At 37.0% G+C, this 21,313-nt stretch overlaps 1 protein-coding gene across 7 annotated transcripts in view; it reads right to left on the bottom strand.

Annotated features, from left to right (window-relative positions):
* svep1 (sushi, von Willebrand factor type A, EGF and pentraxin domain containing 1) overlaps nt 1-21,313 on the bottom strand; it is a 105,905-nt gene that overhangs the window by 36,512 nt on the left and 48,080 nt on the right. For 6 of the 7 annotated variants that reach the window (XR_012383277.1, XM_690650.10, XM_021477789.2 and 3 more), the window contains 10 exons: nt 18,971-19,165; nt 11,840-11,958; nt 11,617-11,746; nt 10,354-10,461; nt 5,435-5,566; nt 4,583-4,774; nt 4,301-4,422; nt 4,124-4,229; nt 523-720; nt 166-399 (listed from right to left, as the gene is read on the bottom strand). Coding sequence is in view for 4 of the 7 variants with exons in the window: in XM_690650.10 (XP_695742.6) it covers nt 166-399; nt 523-720; nt 4,124-4,229; nt 4,301-4,422; nt 4,583-4,774; nt 5,435-5,566; nt 10,354-10,461; nt 11,617-11,746; nt 11,840-11,958; nt 18,971-19,165 (1,536 nt within the window). In the remaining 3 variants the exon portion in view is untranslated. Of the gene's footprint in view, nt 1-165; nt 400-522; nt 721-4,123; nt 4,230-4,300; nt 4,423-4,582; nt 4,775-5,434; nt 5,567-10,353; nt 10,462-11,616; nt 11,747-11,839; nt 11,959-18,970; nt 19,166-21,313 lie in introns of those variants that run through there. The other variant, XM_073908390.1, reaches the window with a different exon arrangement.

Below are 21,313 nucleotides of genomic sequence, written 5' to 3'. Positions count from 1 at the left end.
TTGTTGCTAATTTGTGGCAAATTTGCAACAAGCGAAACAGTTTGCCGCAAATGTTTTCCAGACGCTTACTGCACTTCACCAAAACCCAAAAATGCTGGTCACATTTTTCACTGCTGAATCTAACTCAAATGTGCCTTTGCGTATTTACTTCATCTTGGAACTCACCACACACTCTGCCTTTGAGAACAGACCCTGGACGGCAGTAGAGCGTAGCCTTTTTGCTCTCAAGGGATTTGGGGTCTGCCACGATCATCTCTGACGACACATGGAAGGTACTGAACGGTTGCTTGGCCAGAGTCCGCTTAAGCCGATTGGTCAGCTGCTCGAGCGCCCTCAATAGACGCTTCTGATTGACAATTTCCGCCGAGTCGTTCCTCGACAAGGGCAGTGGGATGCTTGCTGGGAAAAAGAAATGGTGTTGGGAGAAGTTGCAACTTGTTTTTGGGTGTACAACTAATAATCGCCGTATAACGTGACAACTTTTAGGGTTTAAAAAGACTATAAAAGTTAGTATTTCTCTACCTGTGATGTTAAAATGGATTTGTATTTTCTGCTCTCTGGTTGGGCCAGTGATTTTCCGATGGCGTTTGGTCCTCATGTGAGAGCCATGCTGTGATGAAGCATCTTTCTGTAGTTGGTGCTCTGGAGCAAAACCACTGTCAAAATATGCATAATCCTCTCCATTCTGAGAGCCCCAATTACTGCCCCATCCTCCAGGACCTGAGAAGAACAAATACATATTTTCATTCATTCATTCATTCATTTATTCATTTTCTTTTGGTTTAGTCCCTTTATTCATCAGGGGTCACCACAGCGGAATGAACCAGCAACTTATCCAGCATATATACTGAATACTGCAACTAGGGTTGTAACGGTATGAGTTTTTCACGGTATGATAATCGTCTAAAACAATACCACGGTTTGACGGTTTCGCGGTATACGGTATGTTACAAATGTTACAAAATAATAGAACAGTGAAGCAAATTTGACTTTTTCCAAATAATATATTTTTAGTTACTATAAACAACACCACTTACAATGAACAAATAAAAAAATAAGAAAATAATAAATAATGTGTCAAAGTCCAAATAAAGTCCAAATAAACATGGTGCAAATCCTCAGTAAAAAATAGATATACATATTTACTATACTATAAATAGTTACATAACGAAACTAGATTCAATATGGAACATCCTTAGGTTCTATGTGCCAGCATGGATTTGGATGTGGTTGTATGCAATGCAGACAAACAGCTGCATCTTCATTTGCGTCTTTTGAAAACAGAAAGAGCAGCAGTTCGTCTTTGCTGTGTCACTGTTTTGTCATGTTTCTGTGCTGCTGTGCATGCAAAAGTACTTAGTATGAGAATTATTTCATGCAAAACTTTTTTGCGTTTTATTTAGCCGCGCATAAATGTATGCCTTTCTCTCATTCCGTGTTGTTCAAAAAGCTTGGTCCACAAACAAAAGCGAAACCTATGCTTATTGGTTGTGATATAGCGAGTTTGAACCAATCTGGGCATGGAGGAGGGACAATGCATCAATGTATCATGTCTGATTTGTCCGGAGACACAGTGACGAGCGTTTCTTTGTCAAATCAGCGTTGTCAAATGTTGATGACGTAACCGCACTGATTCCGGAGCCTCTGAAAGTCCGCGAATATTATGTGATACGGCACTGGAAAGCTGAGATTCTCTTCTTTATGCCAATCTTTGAATTGTATGAATCGGATCAGCGGATCAAAAGTTATTAAACATTTAAGAGCAATACTTATTTTTAGCCGCGGGCGGCTGTCTCGGTCTTTAAGGGTTAAAACCGTTGATATGCAATTGTTCATGGTATGATAATCGTGCACGTTCAAATCGTGGTAAACCGTCATACCGGTATATTGTTACAACCCTAACTGCAACCCAGTACTGGAAAACATCATTCACACAAATAAACCTCGGCCAATTAAGTTTATTCAATTCACCTATAGCGCATGTCTTTGGACTGTGGAGCACCTGGAGGAAACCCACGCAAACACAGCGAGAACATGCATACCCCATACAGAAATGCCAACTGACCCAGCCGAAGCTCGAACCAGCGACCTTCATGCTGTAAGGCAACAGCACCACCTACTGCACCACTGCATCACTGTTTGAATCTTTATTCTTAACAAAAATAATCTGTTTATACAGTAAGTTGAATAAAATGCTTAAAACTATTTAAAATCACCTTATGAATACTTAAAATGGTTTAACTAAACCACATTGCTCACTTTTGACAAATTTGGTTGCATAAGCACAATAAAACTGTGCATATAAACCCTAAAACTAAACTCCACATGACTGGAGTGGAAAAATAAAATGAGTTCTTGCTAAAATATTAACATGAACAACAATAACCAAAGATGAAAAAGTCTTGATGATGTACAATTTCAGCTTTTATTTAAATTTCAGGTAAGGCTTTATTTTTTCAGTTTGTGATGTACTATTTCCAATTTGATATATTATTTTAGTTTTTTGTAAGTTCATTAATCATCTTAAACAATCTCCATAGAGATTTCTTATTTTTGCATCAAACATTTTTCCATTATTTTAAGCTTTTCCATCTAATGTCCTAGTCTATTCTTTCATTGCTATTTAAATCACCAACAAAATGCAACAGATGAAAAATAAACTGAATTAAAAACAAAATAGACAATAAAAACACACTGCCTGCTGAAAATAATAGATTCACTCCAACCGTAACTGTAAAGTCTGCATGAACGTGACCATTTTTTTCTGTATTGTGACAGTTCCTAAAAAAACAGAATATTAAATTTGAAAAGTAGGCGTGGCTTGTTTTTTCTACTGCAAGCTGATTGGATGTAGTAAAGTAGGCATTTTATTGAGAAAGATGGGGAAAAAGGTTTGGAGAGAGTTATTACAACCTAACAGTTTCCTCCTCACTCTGTTTGTTGTCAAAACTGACAGCTGAAGCACATGATTAAAAATGTTAGCCAGGCACATTTCCTAAAATATAAGGCCAAATCCCAATTCTAATTTTGTACCCCTACCCCTTCCCCATGGCCCTTGAAACAGAGTGTGGCTTCAAAATTTATCCCTAAGAACTGGGACAGCTCTACAGCACCTGCGCACGTCATTATATCAGACTGATTACGTGGACTATAAGAACAGCACAAACACTCACAATGTTGTCTTGTTCGCTGTAAAGTGACATTAAAATGCATGCTTTGTCTTGCTTTGCCTTGATTTGATCCTCGCCGAGCTTATCTGTTTATCCCTGTCAGCTGCCTGCCTTCTGGCCATCTGCCTGTGTATCTGACTTCGACTCTGGATTGCCCATATACATCTGTTTGCTCCTGTGCTGACCATTGCTTGCCTGTCCTCTCTAATAAAACTGCATTTGAATCCTCACCCCTGTTGTCAGTGTCACTTCCTCGTTACAATTATGCATTATAGATATTAAAATCTAGAGGTTTTTATTTTAGCGTTTTTTAAAAAAAAGGCTGACGGTTAAACTAAAACACGGTTAATTAATATGTTAAAACATGTGCTTGTTTGTTGTAAAAATTCGTAATAATGATAAAAAATATATATATTTGTTGATCTCCTTACTTCAGGATGCAACTATTCTGCCTTTGTGCCTGCTGTATTCTAGGAAATTTTCTTACCCCTTGGTTTCGAATGTGCTCCTGAAAAATCTCAGTTCAAAGGTGTATCTACCCCTTCCCCTTAGTCCTACGCCTTCAAGCTAAAAAGAATTGGGACATCTCTACCTTTTCACATGAATGCGCAAAACGAGGGGTAAGGGAAGGGGATGGGCTAAGGGGTAGAATTGAGATAGGCCCTAATCTGACAAATTAACTAAAAACAAACTCGAAGTGTATTTTCAGATTTTAATTAAAGAAGATTAGAAGGGTAAACAATTTTTTTTTCTTAATGACATGCTTTAAGTTTAAATGTGTTTTTTAGAGTAACAAATGTCAAAGTGAAAATAGAGATTCAAAGCTTTCAAATGGTTCCATATATAAGGTTACTGGCTCACCAAAGACCTACATGTATACAGATTTAAAAGAATATATTGATGATGTCACTCTGAACCAGCACAGGATCCAGAGAGTTTAAAACTTTACTTACCAATAGCAAATCCATTGGGATAATCATAATTATACTCCAGGCACTGTGCAGGTAAAGTCATTTCCAGTTTGCAAGAGACATCATCTCCCCCGCAGATGTTAGGGACCTGTAGGATTATAATTATTGTTAAAAAGTCATATGGCCTTTGTATGTGTGCATGTATTTGTCAGATCTCACCGTATTTTTAAGAACATTTGAAAACTCCCCGCTAAAAGACCTGACCAAGTTGAGATCGTCACAGCGGGACGCTTTAAACAGCATCTCAAAGGGCTTGAATCCATTGTTTGCAATTCTGTTCACTGAACACAAAAGATACAAAGCAAAATGTTACAAAAAATGCAATAGGAATCGAAATACAGTAATGTTTGTACACCAAGACTGTATGTGCATGAGTTTGTGCGTGTAAAATGGAAATTACAAGCAGAGACAAACGTTGAGTAACACTGAAGCAATACTCACAGGAGCAATCAGGTCTGTCTGGTGAGCGGGGCGGCTCCCAGATTCCATTATTGGCGCAAAAGTAGCTGTGCACGGCATTCTGGGCAAGACTGTAACCCTGCCTGCATATCAGAGTACAGTTCATCCCTTCCTTTGTCTTGGCGCATGAGAAATCCCCATTCACTGGCACGAATGGCTTCTCGCAGGTTGAACCTGAGGTTAGAAACATCCTTTAGCGCCAGTGAATTAAGTCGTTTATTTAAACAGGAACATTATAATGTGGAAAACAATTACAGCAGTTAGCTTAAAGGGTACCAATCACGCAAAATCAACTTTTGGAAGCTGTTGGCCAGAAATTGTGTGTTGGAATAATGTATACAGAGACATTTTGCAGTGGTATAAACACGTCAAGCCCTTTTGACTGATCCAAAGCCAGATTACAGCAGAATGCACTTTTGTCATGAAAAAAAGGTCAAGTTATTCATTTATGCATTTTCTTTCGGCTTAGTCCCTTATTTTATCAGGGGTCACCACAGCGGAATGAACCGCCAACCATTCCAGCATATGTTTTAAGCAGTGAATGCCCATCCAACCACAACCCAGTACTGGAAAACACACACACACTCTCGCATTCCCACACACACTCATACACTACAGCCATTTTTTCTTCAGAAAATTCACCTATAGTGCATGTCTTTAGACTGTGGGGGAAACCAGAGCACCTGGAGGAAACCCACGTCAACACAGCATGCACACAGAAATGCCAACTGGCCCAGCCGCGACTCGAACTAGCAACCTTCTTGCCATGAGGTGACCGCTTAATAATTAAGTAATCGCTTAATAAGAGAGCGTGTGATGTCCATGCTAACATACCTCGTACAGTAATGATGAGCTCACAGGTACGGTTGTTTCCAGAAGGGTCAGTGGCCGTGTAGTAAACTGACGTTTCTCCAACAGGAAATATATCACCAGATGAGTGGGTGCTGGAAATATTCAACTGGGCCCCTGAGGAAAATATTAATAAATAATTAACTTTCTACAGCCAGGGAAACAGTACAGAATTGTATACATTTGATTATGGATTCATTTATAGATTACTTTACTAGCTTCTAAGCTGACAGATGGCATTACTGTCTATATAAAACTGCTTTACGATGTAATTACATGTTTTGATGATTTTTTTTATAATTAAGTAATTTTCTGCTTTTTTTCTCTGGTTTATTTCTCGTTTATGTCCTAAAGAGAGCTCAGGGTATCTTTTGCACCCCCGAATCACACATTGTATTCTGTATTTCAGCTGTTGCCATCAGGACATTGTTTTAGAGTTCCTACATGCAGGACAAACAGAATAAGAAAATAATTTATTATGGTGGCCATTAGGTTATTAAATGAGTCCAGCGGCGAGGGAAATGCATCTGTAAATTGACTTATTGTATGCTTTATGGTTAAAATCTAATGTGTATGTAACCCCACCTGTCCGGCGACCTTCCGCATGGGAGTCGGTTGTTCAAACAAGGAGGCTAAAGACCATGGCCTCTAGCATTAGTCGCTAGAGCACCTTTTTAGAGGTCAGAGGAGTGAGGTTTACCTGCACAGCACTTCACTAGCTGGCCTCTGTTACACTCACCTGCCTAAACCTCACCAATGTAACTCCGCAGATCCTACACCCAACCTGCTCTAAGCTGGGATCGAAACGGCGACCTGAGTTTTACCTGTACAACACTTCTCTAGCTGGCGTCTGCTACATGTACACAGAACTTCACCTGTATTACGGCACCTTGCAGCAATTTTACTATCTATAATTGGGATAATGCAGTTGAGTCTGAGTCTAAAGCTTTTTTGAAACTATAAAGAAGCACTATAAAACAACTACTTGACTAGATCTGACTCCATCGTTCAAAAGTTGGGGTTAGTAAAAACGTATTTATTTTAATATACAAATATTACCACTGATATTTAGTAAGGATGAATCATATTTATCATAAATGACACTGCCACAAAAAAGGTGTTTTCTTAAACTTTAGCTGGCAGCTAGCTCTCTGCAACTCTCTGGTCGCCCACTGAAGCTAAGCAGAGTTTGCGCCTAGGTTCCTGCTGAAAGTGGTGTTAGTGAAACCAGCAGGGGATGCTTAACCTGCGGTCTGTGTGGGACCTAATGCCCCAGTATAGTGAAGGGGACTCTATACTGCTCAGTAAGTGTCTTTCGGATAAGACTTTAAATTAGGTCCTGACTCTCTGTGGTCGTGAAAAATCCCAGCATGTCCTTTAAAAAAAAGAGTAGGGGTTTAACCCAGGCCACCTGGTTAAATTTGCCCACTGGCCTCTGTCCATCAAGGCTTCCTGAGCATCCCTATCATAATTGGTTTCATCACTCTGTCTCCTCTCCACCAATCAGCTGGTGTGTGGTATGCAGTTTGGCGCAATATGGCTTATGTCGTGTCTTCCAGGTGGATGCTGCACACTAGTGGTAGATGAAGAGATTGTAAAAGCGATTGCGAAGCGATTTGAGTGTCTAGAAAAGCGCTCGCTATATAAATGTTAGGAATTATCATTATTTATTAAACTTCCATTTTAAAATTGTCTGTTTCTTAAGCGCCAAATAATAGTGATTTCTGAAGGACTGAGACTGAATTAAAAACTGCTGAAAATCACAGGAATAAATTAAGATTTAAAATATATTACAACTGAAAACATTTTTATCAAACTGTACCGCATTTCAAATGTATTTCTGATCAAATAATATTGCAACCATTGTGTGGTTAAGATTTTTCTTTGAAAAACATGTTACTGGCCCCAAAGTGTTTTGAACGGTAGTGTACCTGTAATATAACATAAAAGTAAATGCGCATATATATTAAATGTCAAAAACCATCTGCATTAAACTCCCTCTTTGGGACAATAACAGCTTGCACTCTTCCGGGAAGGCTTTCCGCTAGATGCTTTAAAATAGCTGCGGGATTGCTTCCATTCAAACGCAATTTATCCCAAAGGTGTTCGGTGGAGGTCAAGTCTGGGCTTTGTGTACGCCAGACAAGTTCTTACAAGCCAGTCTCAGATAAAAGTGTCTCTGTGAACTCCACTTTGGCATCTGCTAGAGCAGAAAAGTACCTTTCAATTTAATGAAATGTGGGATCCAGTGTTTTTTTTCCTACACAACATAAGGACTAATAATGTTGTTTTATTTCTGAAGGTTTGTAAGTTGTTGTTGTTGTTTTTTCTTTACATCCACTGCAGTGTCTATTTTTAGGTCATATATGTCTTGTATGTTGCCATTTTCCCTGGTTTCATGTTTTATTTTGCAAAGATTATTGTTTCATGATGGGTTTGTCTGTTCTTTGTTTTTTCTATGTCTGCAAAAAACTATAATAAAAAGAAAAGTACCTTTCCCAAACATTTGATTTTGCAACAAATTCTGGAAGCACACAGTTCTCTGGAACGTCACTGTAATGTGTAGCATTAAGATTTATCTTCTCTGGAGTTACTAAACCCGTTAATTAGAAGGGGGCGTCTGCATACTTTTGGCAGTGTAGACGATATAATGTATGCCTCCATCTGTTTGCAATATCACAGACACATCGCGTTAGTTGTGCAGTCTGGCAGTAGCCAATGATTTAACAGGTACTTTCACAGACATTACCACAGGGAGCATAGTGGAACTCCACAAAGACTCGCTCTGGTCAACCACAAAGTCCTACAAAGGGTGATACGCCACCGTACTGCTCCTCTTGAGGCCTGGGAATAATAGGCCTTGGTGCCAGAGGAGAGTAATTGCTAGATTGTTTAATGACACAGAACTAAGAGTGATACACTGCGGTCAGACAATAGAGTCTTTCAAGGATCATACAAGACACACACACACTTATTTGCATGCACATATCAGTAGCCACAACTGTAATGAAACCCCTGTACATGTATCCACTAAAACCACAGTGAGGGTGCTTGTTAACGTCAGATCACGCTGGCCCGACGTCAGCATGTTTTGTTTTTCCATGCCCACACCCTGACGCTGGTTTATATTTAGTACAGACAAAACTCCTTCCAAAACCCGCCAGACCCAGACATTTGTCAGACAGTTTGGAATAGCCCTGGAACTTCTCTCTGGAAAAGTGTGTGCGTGTGTTCACGTGTGAAGTGGTTAAGAGCGAAATGAACTATCTTGCAGACTTTAGAGTGAATGTGCATTTGTAATAGGGCTGCATGATATTTAGATTTTCTGAGACTTGTCTTGCATAGTTTCAAGTCAGATGACTTGAACAGCTCTATTTGGAATAAACTCATAATTTCAGATTGACTGGGATGATTCTGTAAAGGTGTGCATCTGCATGCAATACAATAAACAAATTCTCAAAATGGATAAATATAAAGCAAATATATAAATGAAAGAGTCTAACAGTATTCAGGTACAGAAATAAAAGAATCAAATAAATTTGTATAGTGTTCATTATCTAAATAGCTGAAGGAGACCAATTATGCTCCCTTTAATAAGATGCCTCTGATGTTCCTAGAGTGTGTGTTAAGTTTCAATTCAAATATCCCACGTAAAATATGCATTTATGCATCTTAAGGACTGAACATTTATAATACTGACATTATTTTCAGCAGGTATAGTGTGAATCAAAACTCGAATAGCGGACAGCTGCTTCTCACTCAGGGCTGTCTATGCTAATGAGGGAGAGATCGTCACTAATGAGCGGCGCTTTCCCCCTCTTTTAACACATACAAAAGAAGAAAGTCAATCAAAGTTTTTCTGCAGACAATTTTTAAAAAGTGTGATCATAATTTTTTTATTGATTAATTTTTACCATTAAGGGCTGGCTATATTCACACACTGTTGCAACACAACTGTGTTTAAACCCTTAACAATGTGATTATTGCATAATAGAACCCTTTAAATGCAAATAACCTTTGTTAAAGCTACAAAAGTAATAATTCCTTGTGCCCAAAACTGTGCTTAAATTTTACTTTAATAAACACTTTAAAAATTCTTACAGTCACAAGCCTTTAAATACGAAATAACTAAAAACTTTCACTTTATTGTGGTTAAACTGAAAACACTCCACAAGCTAACTAAAATCCTGACTGGACATTACACTTCATGCGATGTGACTATTGCGGACTAACACAATTTTCTAAAACAACATATTGCGCAATCCTAATTTGTACAAATGCATTTGTATTATTATTCAACTTATCTTGATTTATATCAAGAAATCAACTGCAGTAAACCCAATATTGTTTACTTCTTTACTTTTTGGTTAGCTGGCTTCGCAGTAATAGTATAAACTAAAGTCATTTAGCTTCTCTGAGACTTAAAGCCTGATTCTGATACTTATCTACCTTATGGCGGCAAATCAATAAATATTATTTTGGTAGAAAAGCATTTCCTTCCCAGAGTTCTTAAATATGTTCATAAATCAAACCATTTCCATTCTCTGCAGCTACTGTAAAAGTTCATTCAACCCTGTTCAACCTCCACAGGTGTTCTGAGTCATGTCCTCTCTGTGATAAATATACCAAAAGTCAATCCCTGAAAATACTTTCTCTCACGCACGCCAACGCTCAGATTCAAGGGCTTGTCTAGAAAGGCCTACCGTTTTTTCTCAACCTGTTTAATACTTTATCTCAGCACAAAAAGGAAGTATAAACGTATTAGGCATGGCCTGATAATTGCTCCTCTTTGTGCTTTCTGTATTTAAGGTGAGAGTAAAAATCATAGTAAAGAATCCTAAATTTCAACTGTATCCTATTTAATTTATGAACATTTCATTCTCTTGCAATTCACTAGCATTCACCTGAGTTGTCTGAAAACTGAGGTTCTTCCCAGTATACTGCAGTTTTTCTCCCAGTGGCTTTAACAGTGGGTGGAGATCGACACCTGTCAATCAAAGGCGGCTCCGTATCTAAGAAAAGAGAGTAAAGCAAAAACAAATACATTATTTTACTTGTATTACAATGCAGTCTTGGAAATAATTCTACTCCCTTTTTCTATAAATTATGTACTTTTTGTGTAATAAAGGAAATTGAACAAAATAGTTATACTACATCTGGTTGAATATTTATTAATTATTTATTTATTGCCACATCAGCAACTTATAGTTATTTCGTGGCAAAATGGATATACATAAAATATTACATGATAAAATTAAATTCGTATTACAATAAAAAAAAGTTACTTAGACAAATATATAAATATAATTAGAAAAAATTCATACAAAAATAGATTTAAAGTTAAACATGATTTTTCAGTAAAATTTTTGATAAATAATTAAAAATTCTTCCTGGTGGTACCTTTTAAAAATGTCCATTAAAGTACTCTCCTTAAAAAAAATTAACTAATGGTATTAAAACTTTAACATTCCAACAAAATATGTTTTATGGTAGGAGCAGCCTGGCTCTAACTACATTTAGGTGGTGCTTTGGTATTCAGTAAATATAAATGTGTCAGCCTACAATGTCCGATTCGACATCTGTTTGGAATCTGTGCAGATTAAAAAGTTACAGTACTGTGTGCTTTCCATTTGTTCTAAAGCCAAATTTATTGCATAAGCTTCTGCTGTGTAAATATGGTTAAATATGGTAAATAATACATTATATATGATTGTAATACATTGAATTAGAATACATTATATTCAGGGTCCCCACACTAAGCAAAACCTTTCGCTGTTGTATAAAGATGAATTTCCATGATTTTTAATAAATAGAAAAAGTTTTGAGCACTGAGCAGACACAAAACAACCCCAAACTGTATTTTTTTAAGTAAAGCTTTGAACTGCTTTTGGTTTAAGAGACAAAAATAAAATAATAAAAAGCAATAAAAGGGCACAGAAAAATAGGCAAAATAAGAAACAAGGGAATAAAAACATGGTATAAAAAAGTACATTACGATAAATGGAATGTAATATTTAAATACCTGATATTGTATGACTTGGACAAAAAATATATAAAATTCCCTGACGTTTTATCATCTGAAATAGACCTTTGTAAAACTCCACAATATTCCAGAAGTTCCAAGAACCCTGTATATCACTTTAGTAGCACTATTAATCCAACCTCACCTACGACAGTAACAGTGAAGGAGCAGTTGGCCTTGTTTCCTGTGCGATCAGTTGCTGTGTAAGTTATGAACTCAGTTCCTATAGGGAAAGTCTGCATGGGGTTTAGAACGGGTGTCACCTGCACCATGACCTGAAGAAGAAAGACCAGACCATCATTTTAAAACAACATGCATTAATTAGACATGGAGAAAATATGAGAAGTTAGAGCTGATGTAAAACTCACCTCATCTCCAGAATTGTCCCTGAGCATGGGCGCACTCAAACTGACATTAGCTGACCTCTGATGCTCATCCGTCTCCGTGATGACATCACCAGGGCACTGAATCCATGGAGGCTCAACATCTACAGAGGAGAGAATCAGTTCAGGCATCACGTCAACTCCATAAACAGTTGCTGATTCAATTACTGATGTAAACGTAGTGATGTCACACTGTCCGGCCATCTCATCTTTAACCTTTCGCTCTATGTAAAACATCTGTAATGTAAAAAGATTTCATCTCTTATATTACAAAGTCTGACTGCGCCTGCTTACTGTATGTTCTTACTGCAAAAAGGAGAAGGATTTCTTAGTATGTTAGTGAAATCAACACTTCACGTTAAAAACTACTGGTTGTCTAAATGTTTTTAGTTGAATTAAATTAATCTTGAGTCATTTTAACTTAACTTCCTGTAAATTAAAGTCCCTTAAAACAGCTTGTATGTCTTAAAGAATTGTTAGAAAAATGATTAACTTGCTTTAGTAAGTTATAATTAACATAAAACACATGCTATCATGACTTATTGAGTGTTCTTTATTTCTTTTAAAGTGTATCTTAAAGGGATAGCTCAGCCAAAAATACAATTCTTCCTTTATTTACTCATTCTCATCCTGTTTCAAACCTGTAAGACTTACTTTCATCCGTGGAAGTAAACATAACATAAAATAAGAACATAAAATAAGATATTTTGAGAAATGCAACAGGTTTTTTGTCTATACCATTGGTCCAAGTCAGTTGTTTGGTTACAAACAAATCTCATAAATGTTGCACTGCATCCATTTAATAAAAGGTACAAATTCACAGATTGCTTAACCAGCTTTAAATTGTTAAAATGTCAGTGGTGTTTGTAAACTATTAATGTGTTCTTTTTCTCTTTGATATCTGCACCAAGATATCCCTGTTTATTTGTCAGCAAAGGTCTACTGATGACATCACTTTGCATCACTTGACAGACTTTTGGAAGCTCCAGAGCTTTTGTTAAATCTACAGATGGAACAAATCAGTCAGGTCAGCAAAGGAACGGTACCAAAATCAAAAGTGCATGATGGGTTTTGTCCATAAATGCCACAGCCTCTAGTCCTGTAAAACAGATTTTATTTTTAGCTTTTCATGATTCTACAGCTGTCACAATCATCAGCTAGAGTGCCCACCAGACACACTAAAGGGCACTCTATGCATCACATCTGCCACAGAATCGGACTACACATCCCATAATCACCTGCACCTCACACCTGATGTTCATGAACTTTGATTAGTGCCCACCAGACACACTAGAAGGCTCTCTATTGACCTTATTCTCCGCAGACGAGCGGGTGCTGCCATTTGAATCTTTTTGGCATGAGACTTCCGGTCTCATTCACTTCCATTCATTTTTAGACATTAAAAACTGATCGTTTCGCTGTTTGATGTTGCAAACTGATATTTCCTTGTTATATTATTCTACTTGGTCTGTATAGTCATTCAAACATTTGTTTGTAGAGCAAGTAGTTTAACTGTTTTTGCCATTTATTATTCCTAGTCATTTCTCCCATAGGCGACTGAAACGGAAGTTCCAAGACAATCGCGAAAACAGGCGCACTTCTGCATTTTAGAATAAGGTCAATACATCACATCTGCCACTAAATTGGACTACACTTCTCATAATTCTCACACCTGATGTTAATGAATTCTGATTAGTGCCCATCAAACACACTAAAGGGCACTCTTTACAACACATCTGCCACTAATTCAGACTACATGTCCTATAATCCAGTGGTTCCCAACCTGGGGTCCGCGCCCCCCTAAGGGGGGCGCCAGAGTTCACAGGGGGGGCGCGGGAGAGGATAAGTATTGAGGTAAAAAAAAGGCATAAAAATGCTCCACTATTATAAAGGGCTTTGCAATTAATCGAATATCCGATTTAGATTTCGATTTCAAACGATTATAAAAAAGCATTAATCGAGATAAATGATTATTGCATCATATTTTGCCACGTTCCAGTTGTACACGCTCTTAAATGGCTCTTAAAAGCGCGAAAGAGCTTATGTGTGTGTGCAGCACGATCACGCAGTCAGAAGCATGCGGCCGGTCAGCATTCACTCTCATTCACACACTGAGACGAGCAGAGGAGCGCAGACATCTAAAGTCATCTTAACGTGAGCGATTTAATGGTCAAATAGGTGTCAAAACGCGGTGTTTAGTGATTATGTACATTAACCCTCATTTGTGTAATAAACACACACACACACACACACACACACACACACACACACACACACACATATATATATATATATATATATATATATATATATATATGTATATATATATATATATATATATATACACACACACACACACACACACACACACACACACATTACATATGTATGTGCGTGCGTGTGTATTTATATGGTGGGGGGGCTCCAATGTTTGTATATGTTCATGGGGGGGGCCCCAAAGAAAAAGGTTGGGAACCACTGCTATAATCGTCTACACCACACAACTGATGTTCATGAACTTTGATTAGTGCCCATCAGGCACAGTAGAGCAGTCGTTCTCAAAGTGGGGGTCGCGGGACAATGAGGAGGGGGGGAGGGGGGGTCGCCAGATGATTTCCAAAAATCTATTTATTTTTGTTAAACCATAAGAATTACCATATTTTATCTATAACCTACTGAAAAGAAAAAATAGTCGCTTATAGTTACTTTATACTATATAGTTTTATAGTAGCTTATAGTTACTAGTTTTATTGGATTGTGACCCCTGGGGTAATTACATTATATTACAGACACAGCAATAGTGTCAGTTGCCGCAGATAGATTTTATAATACCAGGTTAAACTTTCTGGCACATTTACAGCACTGACATACATTAAATTTTTTTTAACGATGAATAGACTTGGGTCTATTGGTGTGTGTGTGCGCCATTGCATGCAAGGTTTCTGTATTTATAACCACCTCAGAGGATATTGGCGATTGCGAGTCACTGGCAATATATATATATATCGCGGGCTGAAAAGTTTGGGAACCTCTGCACTAGCTGGCAATCTATACATCACATCTACCACTGAATCGGACTACACGTCCTTTATTAGTCTGCACCTCACACCTGATGGTAATGTACTCTAATAACTGCCCACCAGACACACTTTAGGTCACTCTGTACATCTCATCTGCAACTAAATCGGACTACACGTCCCATAATCATTTGCACCTCATACCTGATGTTCATGAACTTTGATTAGTGCCCACCAGGCACACTAGAGGGGACTCTATAATTCACATTTGCCACTGAATTAGACTACACGTCCTATAATCATCTGCAGCTCACACCTGATGTTCATGAACTTTGATTAGCCCTGTGTTTCAGGCTGTTTGATAGCCGTTGAATGGTTCTTTGTGGTCTCTGTCTGTTCTCTGTTGGATGTCTTTGAACTGTGTTCCTTGGTTTTTGTTCTTTTTGTTCTAGCCTTTGTTTTGTTTTATTTAATTAATCTAACAACAGATGGATCTGCCTCTTGCCTTTTACCTGGACCAATTTTACAACAACATAAAATTGTTGCCACCTGTAAATTCACCGATAAAATAAAAATGACTTGTTTAATAGATTTTAAAAGTTTTAAAAGATTTTAAAACTTGTTTAAAAGTCGTAAAATATGAGGGTAAGTGACAGAATTTACATCGTTTGAGAATGTTGAGCATACTTGATATGAACGTACAGTACAGTGATATAATCTATGAGACGGGTGTATCAATATCACACAAAGCTCAGTGTATAATACTAATCAAATAATCTGCACTTTGTCTCTCCAAGCCAAACAAATACTTCACTGTTACAATAATAGTGCACAGAAATGTCATAATTTCCTTACCCTCACATGGTCCAAACCCATGAATCTACACATTTAACAGAGCTGGTTTCATGTTGAGTGAGCGCAGGGCAGTTGTCGGGGTGGCTGCATTGAAATCTATTGACTGATCTGTCTATTATTATCATCATATCCAGGTTGGAGTAGAGCTTTTTAATCACACAACCTCTGCTGTCCCTCCAAACCAAACAAATACTTTATCTTTTGTCTAATCGGCCCCATGAAAGAACCTGGATCAGATGTGACCACTCTGTCTTTTCCATCTCTGCCCTAATCTCTTTAGACACTGATGAGCCACACACTCTCAATGAATACACAAACACGATCTCTCATCGGTAAATCATCGAGGTGCAGGGGTCAAAGCCAAAACTAATTGATTTTTTGTTCAGTTCCAGCTTGGTGGGGCAGGTTTTCAGGTTTTAGCATTCTGGAATCGTTTCACACTGGTGCACTTTGTTTGATGACCTTCCACTTTTTCTGTTCTTCATCATCTTAAAAGTTTTGCAGCAACAAATTTAATGCACCTGTTTCACTGGCAACACATCTGTTCCATTCCAACACATCATATTACAGCAGTGAGTAAAAGATCAAAGAAAGATCTTTCAGCCACATGTATGCATATATATGCATTAGTGGTGTAATAATACACATATCTGCATCAAATATTTTTTGGTATGGGTCTTTGGTTCTATTTATTTGCACAGAACAAATAACATGTTTTTTTAACCCCTGCTCATGCAGAATGTAATTTTTCTTTTATATCTCTTAACAATATCAAGTCTTAAACACCAAGATCTATTTTTGGTCAATGCTTTTCAGCTGGTGTGTGAATAATTCTTCACTACTCCTTTTACACTAACCAGCCACTTTATTAGGTACCTGTCCAACTGCTCGTTAACGCAATGTCTAATCAGTAAATCACATGGCAGCAACACAATACATTTAATCAAGTAGACATGGTCATGACGATCTGCTGCAGTTCAGAAAAGTGATTTAAGTGACTTTGAACATGGCATGCCAGACAGGCTGGTCTGAGTATTTCAGAAACTGCTGATCTACTGGGATTTCATGCACAACCATCTCTATGGTTTACAGAGAATGGTCAAAAAACTATTCAGTGTGGGGCAGTTCTGTGGGCACAAATGCCTTGTTGATGCAGGAGGTCAGAGGAGAATGGCCAGACTGGTTTGAGCTGATAGGAAGGCATCAGTAACTCAAATTACCACTCTTTACAATCGAGGTATGCAGAACAGCATCTCTGAACACACAACACATCCAACCTTAAGGCAGATGGGCTACAGCAGCAGAAGACCACTTTGGGTGCTATTCATGTCAGCTAAGAACAGGAAATAGAGGGTACAATTCACACAGGCTCACCAAAAATGGACAATAGAAGATTGGAAAAATGTTGCCTGGTCTGATGAGTCTCGATTTCTGCTGCGACTATCAGACGGTAGGGTCAGAATTTGACATAAAAAACATAAAAGCATGGAACCATTTTGCTTTGGATCAATGGTCCAGGCTGGTGATGGTGTTGTAATGGTGTGGGGGATATTTCATTGGCCCACTTTGGGCCCATTAGTACCAACTGAGCATTGTGTCAACACCACAGCCTACCTAAGTATTGTTGCTGACCATGTCCATCCCTTTATGACCACAGTCTACCCATCTACTGATGGCTACTTAGCAGGAGAATGCGCCTTGTCATAAATCATCTCAGACTGGTTTCTTGAACATGATAATGAGTTTACTGTACTCAAATGGCCACCACAGTCATCAGATCTAAATCCAATAGAGCACCTTTCTGATGTGGTGGACCGGGAGTTTCGCATCCAACAAATCTGCAGCAACTGCATGTTGCTATTAGGTCAATATGGACCAAAATCTCTTAGGAATTTTTTTAGTATCTTGTTAATTCTATGCCACGAAGGATTAAGGCAGTTCTGAAGGCAAAAGGGGGTTCAGCCCGGTACTAGTAAGGTGTACCTAATAAGGTGGCCTATATACAGTAGCACACCTAGCACACATACAATTCAATAGTCAAAAATACCATTGTATTTATACTTTTTAAAGCCCATATTTAAAAACATTTATTATAATATTTAAACAATAAATGCTTTTTGATGTGGCAAGACAGATTAATACATAGGTGTCTCAGTTTAAATAGCAGTTTTCAATGGCAATTAGTGTTTTAACTATGAAAAGATCTGGTAGTAGAAATTAACTCTAAAGAATACAATTTATTTAAATATCTGTGTAAACTAGCCTATACATTCAATATTCAGCAAGGGATGTTTTGATTCATATGTTTACGATAATCTGTCATTAAAAAAGTTAGGAAACCCACAGTGTAAAAGTTTATAATTTAACAACAAATCTAAGTAAGCATAAAATTAATAAACTAAAACATCATTGTAAAAACAGTCAAGGCAATTTACATGTTAGCATTTTTTAGTAACACTTTAGAAAAAGGTTCATTAGTTAATGCATTTACTAACATGAACTAATCATGAACAACACATGTCCAGCATTTATTACTCATAATTAAACATTTAATGCATTATTAAAATCCAAGTTCATGCTTGTTAAGATTAGTTAATGCACCATGAGTTAACATGAACTAACAATGAACTACTGTATTTTCATTACCTAACGTTAACTAACATGAACAAATACAGTAGTAAATGCATTGTTAATTGTTTGTTCATGTTAGTTAATGCATTAATTAACATTAACTAATGAATCTTATTGTAAAGTGTGACCATTTTTTTAATGTGGATAGTTATACATAAAAGTAAACAACTGGATTTATTAGTTTGAGCTTGGTTGTTACTTGTAGACTTCAATATTTAGGCAATATATATATATATATATATATATATATATATATATATATATATATATATATATATATATATATATATATATATATATATATATATATATATATATATATATATATATATATATATATATATATAAATATATATATATTATATAAGTTTACAGCCTAATCAGAGATGTTTTTACTCTCTTAATGAAAACAATTATAATTACAATTATTTAAATACAGAGACACTATTTGCTTAGCAAACAATTGTATAATAAAAATTATATATGTATGTTTAGTTTTGCCCATTATACAAAAAATAATCAACAACAATAACAACAATACATACTAAACCATATTATTTGGTGTACTGTATACTATGCATATCCTTGTACATCATTAAAAACACAAACAGACCTGTGCAAGTTGCTTTATGTAGGTTGTCACTCCAGTTTCCAGTAGGAAGACACTTGACTTTAGAGTCACCAATGAGACTGTAACCATAAGGACAGGATAACTGACACACCGCTCCTGTCCTGACCTCATTTTCACCGCAGGTAGAGGGCATCAGATGGATGTGTTTCAATGTAACAATCGGTGGACACCTGACCTCTTTGAAAGAAAGAAAGAAAAGAAAAACTGTAACACACAAACAGCAAACATTTGCCAAAAAAAAATAAATCAAAAGAATGACAGAGAAAGAGAGAGCGTGTAAAAATATCTCCAGAAAAGGAAATGTAAGAGCGGTTGTTGACCACACTGCTTGACATTCTTGGAAACAACCTTTAGCACACGCATATCTGTACAAACAAAATGCTTTTCAATCTGACATCTGGATTGCCCTGTTTTGCCAAAACGCGAGAGAATAACGAGCACAGAGTGAAACCCAGTAGAAGAATTACATTGAAGACAAGAAAACAACTCAAACAGAAGGTACTGCTGGAGTAACAGGCCAAATGATTCAGTGATCCAAAGATTGCAGAAACTGTGGAGAGAAAAGCAATGCTAGCTGACAGTCAGTAGAAGGACAGGCAGGCAAAATTACATGCTCAATTGTTTTAGATGGAGGTTAATAAAATATATAAATGTTTATTTTGGCTGGCCATCCTCACTTATGCATTTAGCTTTTAAAATGGCATCCAAAAATGAAGAGATAGTAGATTTGTGGGCGAAAACTAGCTAAGGCCCTATTTACACGTGTTTTGATTGATCAGATATTAAAGGTGCTGTATGTGTGTCTAAAGCATAAACACACCATAATATGTTTGCAGATATTTAAGAAACATGCTTGAACATACTTGTTTATCTGAAAAACAATGCTAAAGTCAGATATTCTGCTTTGAATAGACGAAACATGAAAGAAATCAAAAATACAGCTATTCAGAAGCACAGAATAGTGCACTCACTGCACTCCAGCGAAATGGTAAGGTTTATAATTGAATTAATACACATTAAACCTGTTTAACATTATTATGTGTACATGCTGAATCACTGATATGTGTTGGTTTACACTAAGTCACAGTTCTAAAGTTCAATTTTAAATGGTTTATTTTATTTTTAAGTTCTGACGTGAACTTTCTGCTGCTGTTTACAGTAGTATGGCAATAATGATCATGTAAAATGATATTCAAACTCACATTATTAGTATTTAACACTGAATAAAGCACATGAGGTGATCAGTGTCAGTTTTCTGTTGTTCATCTGCAAGAAATAGAAGCCGTTTCTAAAATATAAATTTCAGGTGTTGGTTAGGACAAAAATTCCTTTTAACATTGAAAATATTCCTTCTATCGTGCTGCTGCTTTTATTTAGAACATTATAATTTTACATCACTTTTCTATATCTATGAATAAGTGATTGCATGGGCATTGCAGACAAAGAGCATGTGTTTGTGTGCATGGAAATGTATTATCCTCCCTCCCTGTTAAATTTGATCTAATCCGCGTCCTGAAACACACCCCTTCTCCTGCTTTCACTTCTCATTCTAACGGAGGGAGCGATTCATTTGTGATTGAATCTCCATTATGAACGACTCATTCATTTAACTGACAACAAGTTTCTAGTAACGCAGCATCTTGTTGTCATATTTCATTTACATTGTTTACTGATTTTATTAGTCAAAACTAGCATAAACTTCTTTTGTGTCTCCAGAATGTGTCTGTAGAGTTTTAGCTCAAAACACCCATCAGATTTTATATTATACCTTTTATAAGATTGTATTATATAGCTCTGAGCAGCATATTTTTTGTACTGTGCCTTTAAGCCTAGTCCTTCACGCCCACCGTTTCCACGTGCCTGTCAGCGTGCCTTATTCTCCTCCCTCGGCTGCTTCAGACAACAGACAGACATGATGGAAGAAGAGCTCACGTAACGTTTGTGAGAAATACTACAGTAAGAACTTTACCAATGAGTATTTGTTGTAAAGTTGCAACGATGAGTCACACACAATGTTGTTACAAGGTTCACGCAGATACACACATACACACGCACATCTGCGCGCGTCTAGATTCGCACTCTTTTTGCACACAAATGTGACATGATACAGGTTAATCTCCACTGCTGAATGGATATCTGTTATGTTAATGTACAAAAAAAACCTGATTTAACGTCCACAAACCGGGATTGAAACGTCTTCTTTCATAATTGTTCTGACACGCGGCTGTGCTAATAAAGTAAAGCTAAAGTAAATCACTGTAATTCATTACAAACATGGACTGTTTTAAAAACATTTTAAACTTGTAAAACCCACTCTTGATCCCA

The sequence above is a fragment of the Danio rerio genome, chromosome 7 (assembly GCF_049306965.1).
Source record: "Danio rerio strain Tuebingen ecotype United States chromosome 7, GRCz12tu, whole genome shotgun sequence".
Taxonomy (NCBI): Eukaryota; Metazoa; Chordata; class Actinopteri; order Cypriniformes; family Danionidae; genus Danio; species Danio rerio.
This window is presented reverse-complemented; position numbering and strand designations above follow the sequence as displayed.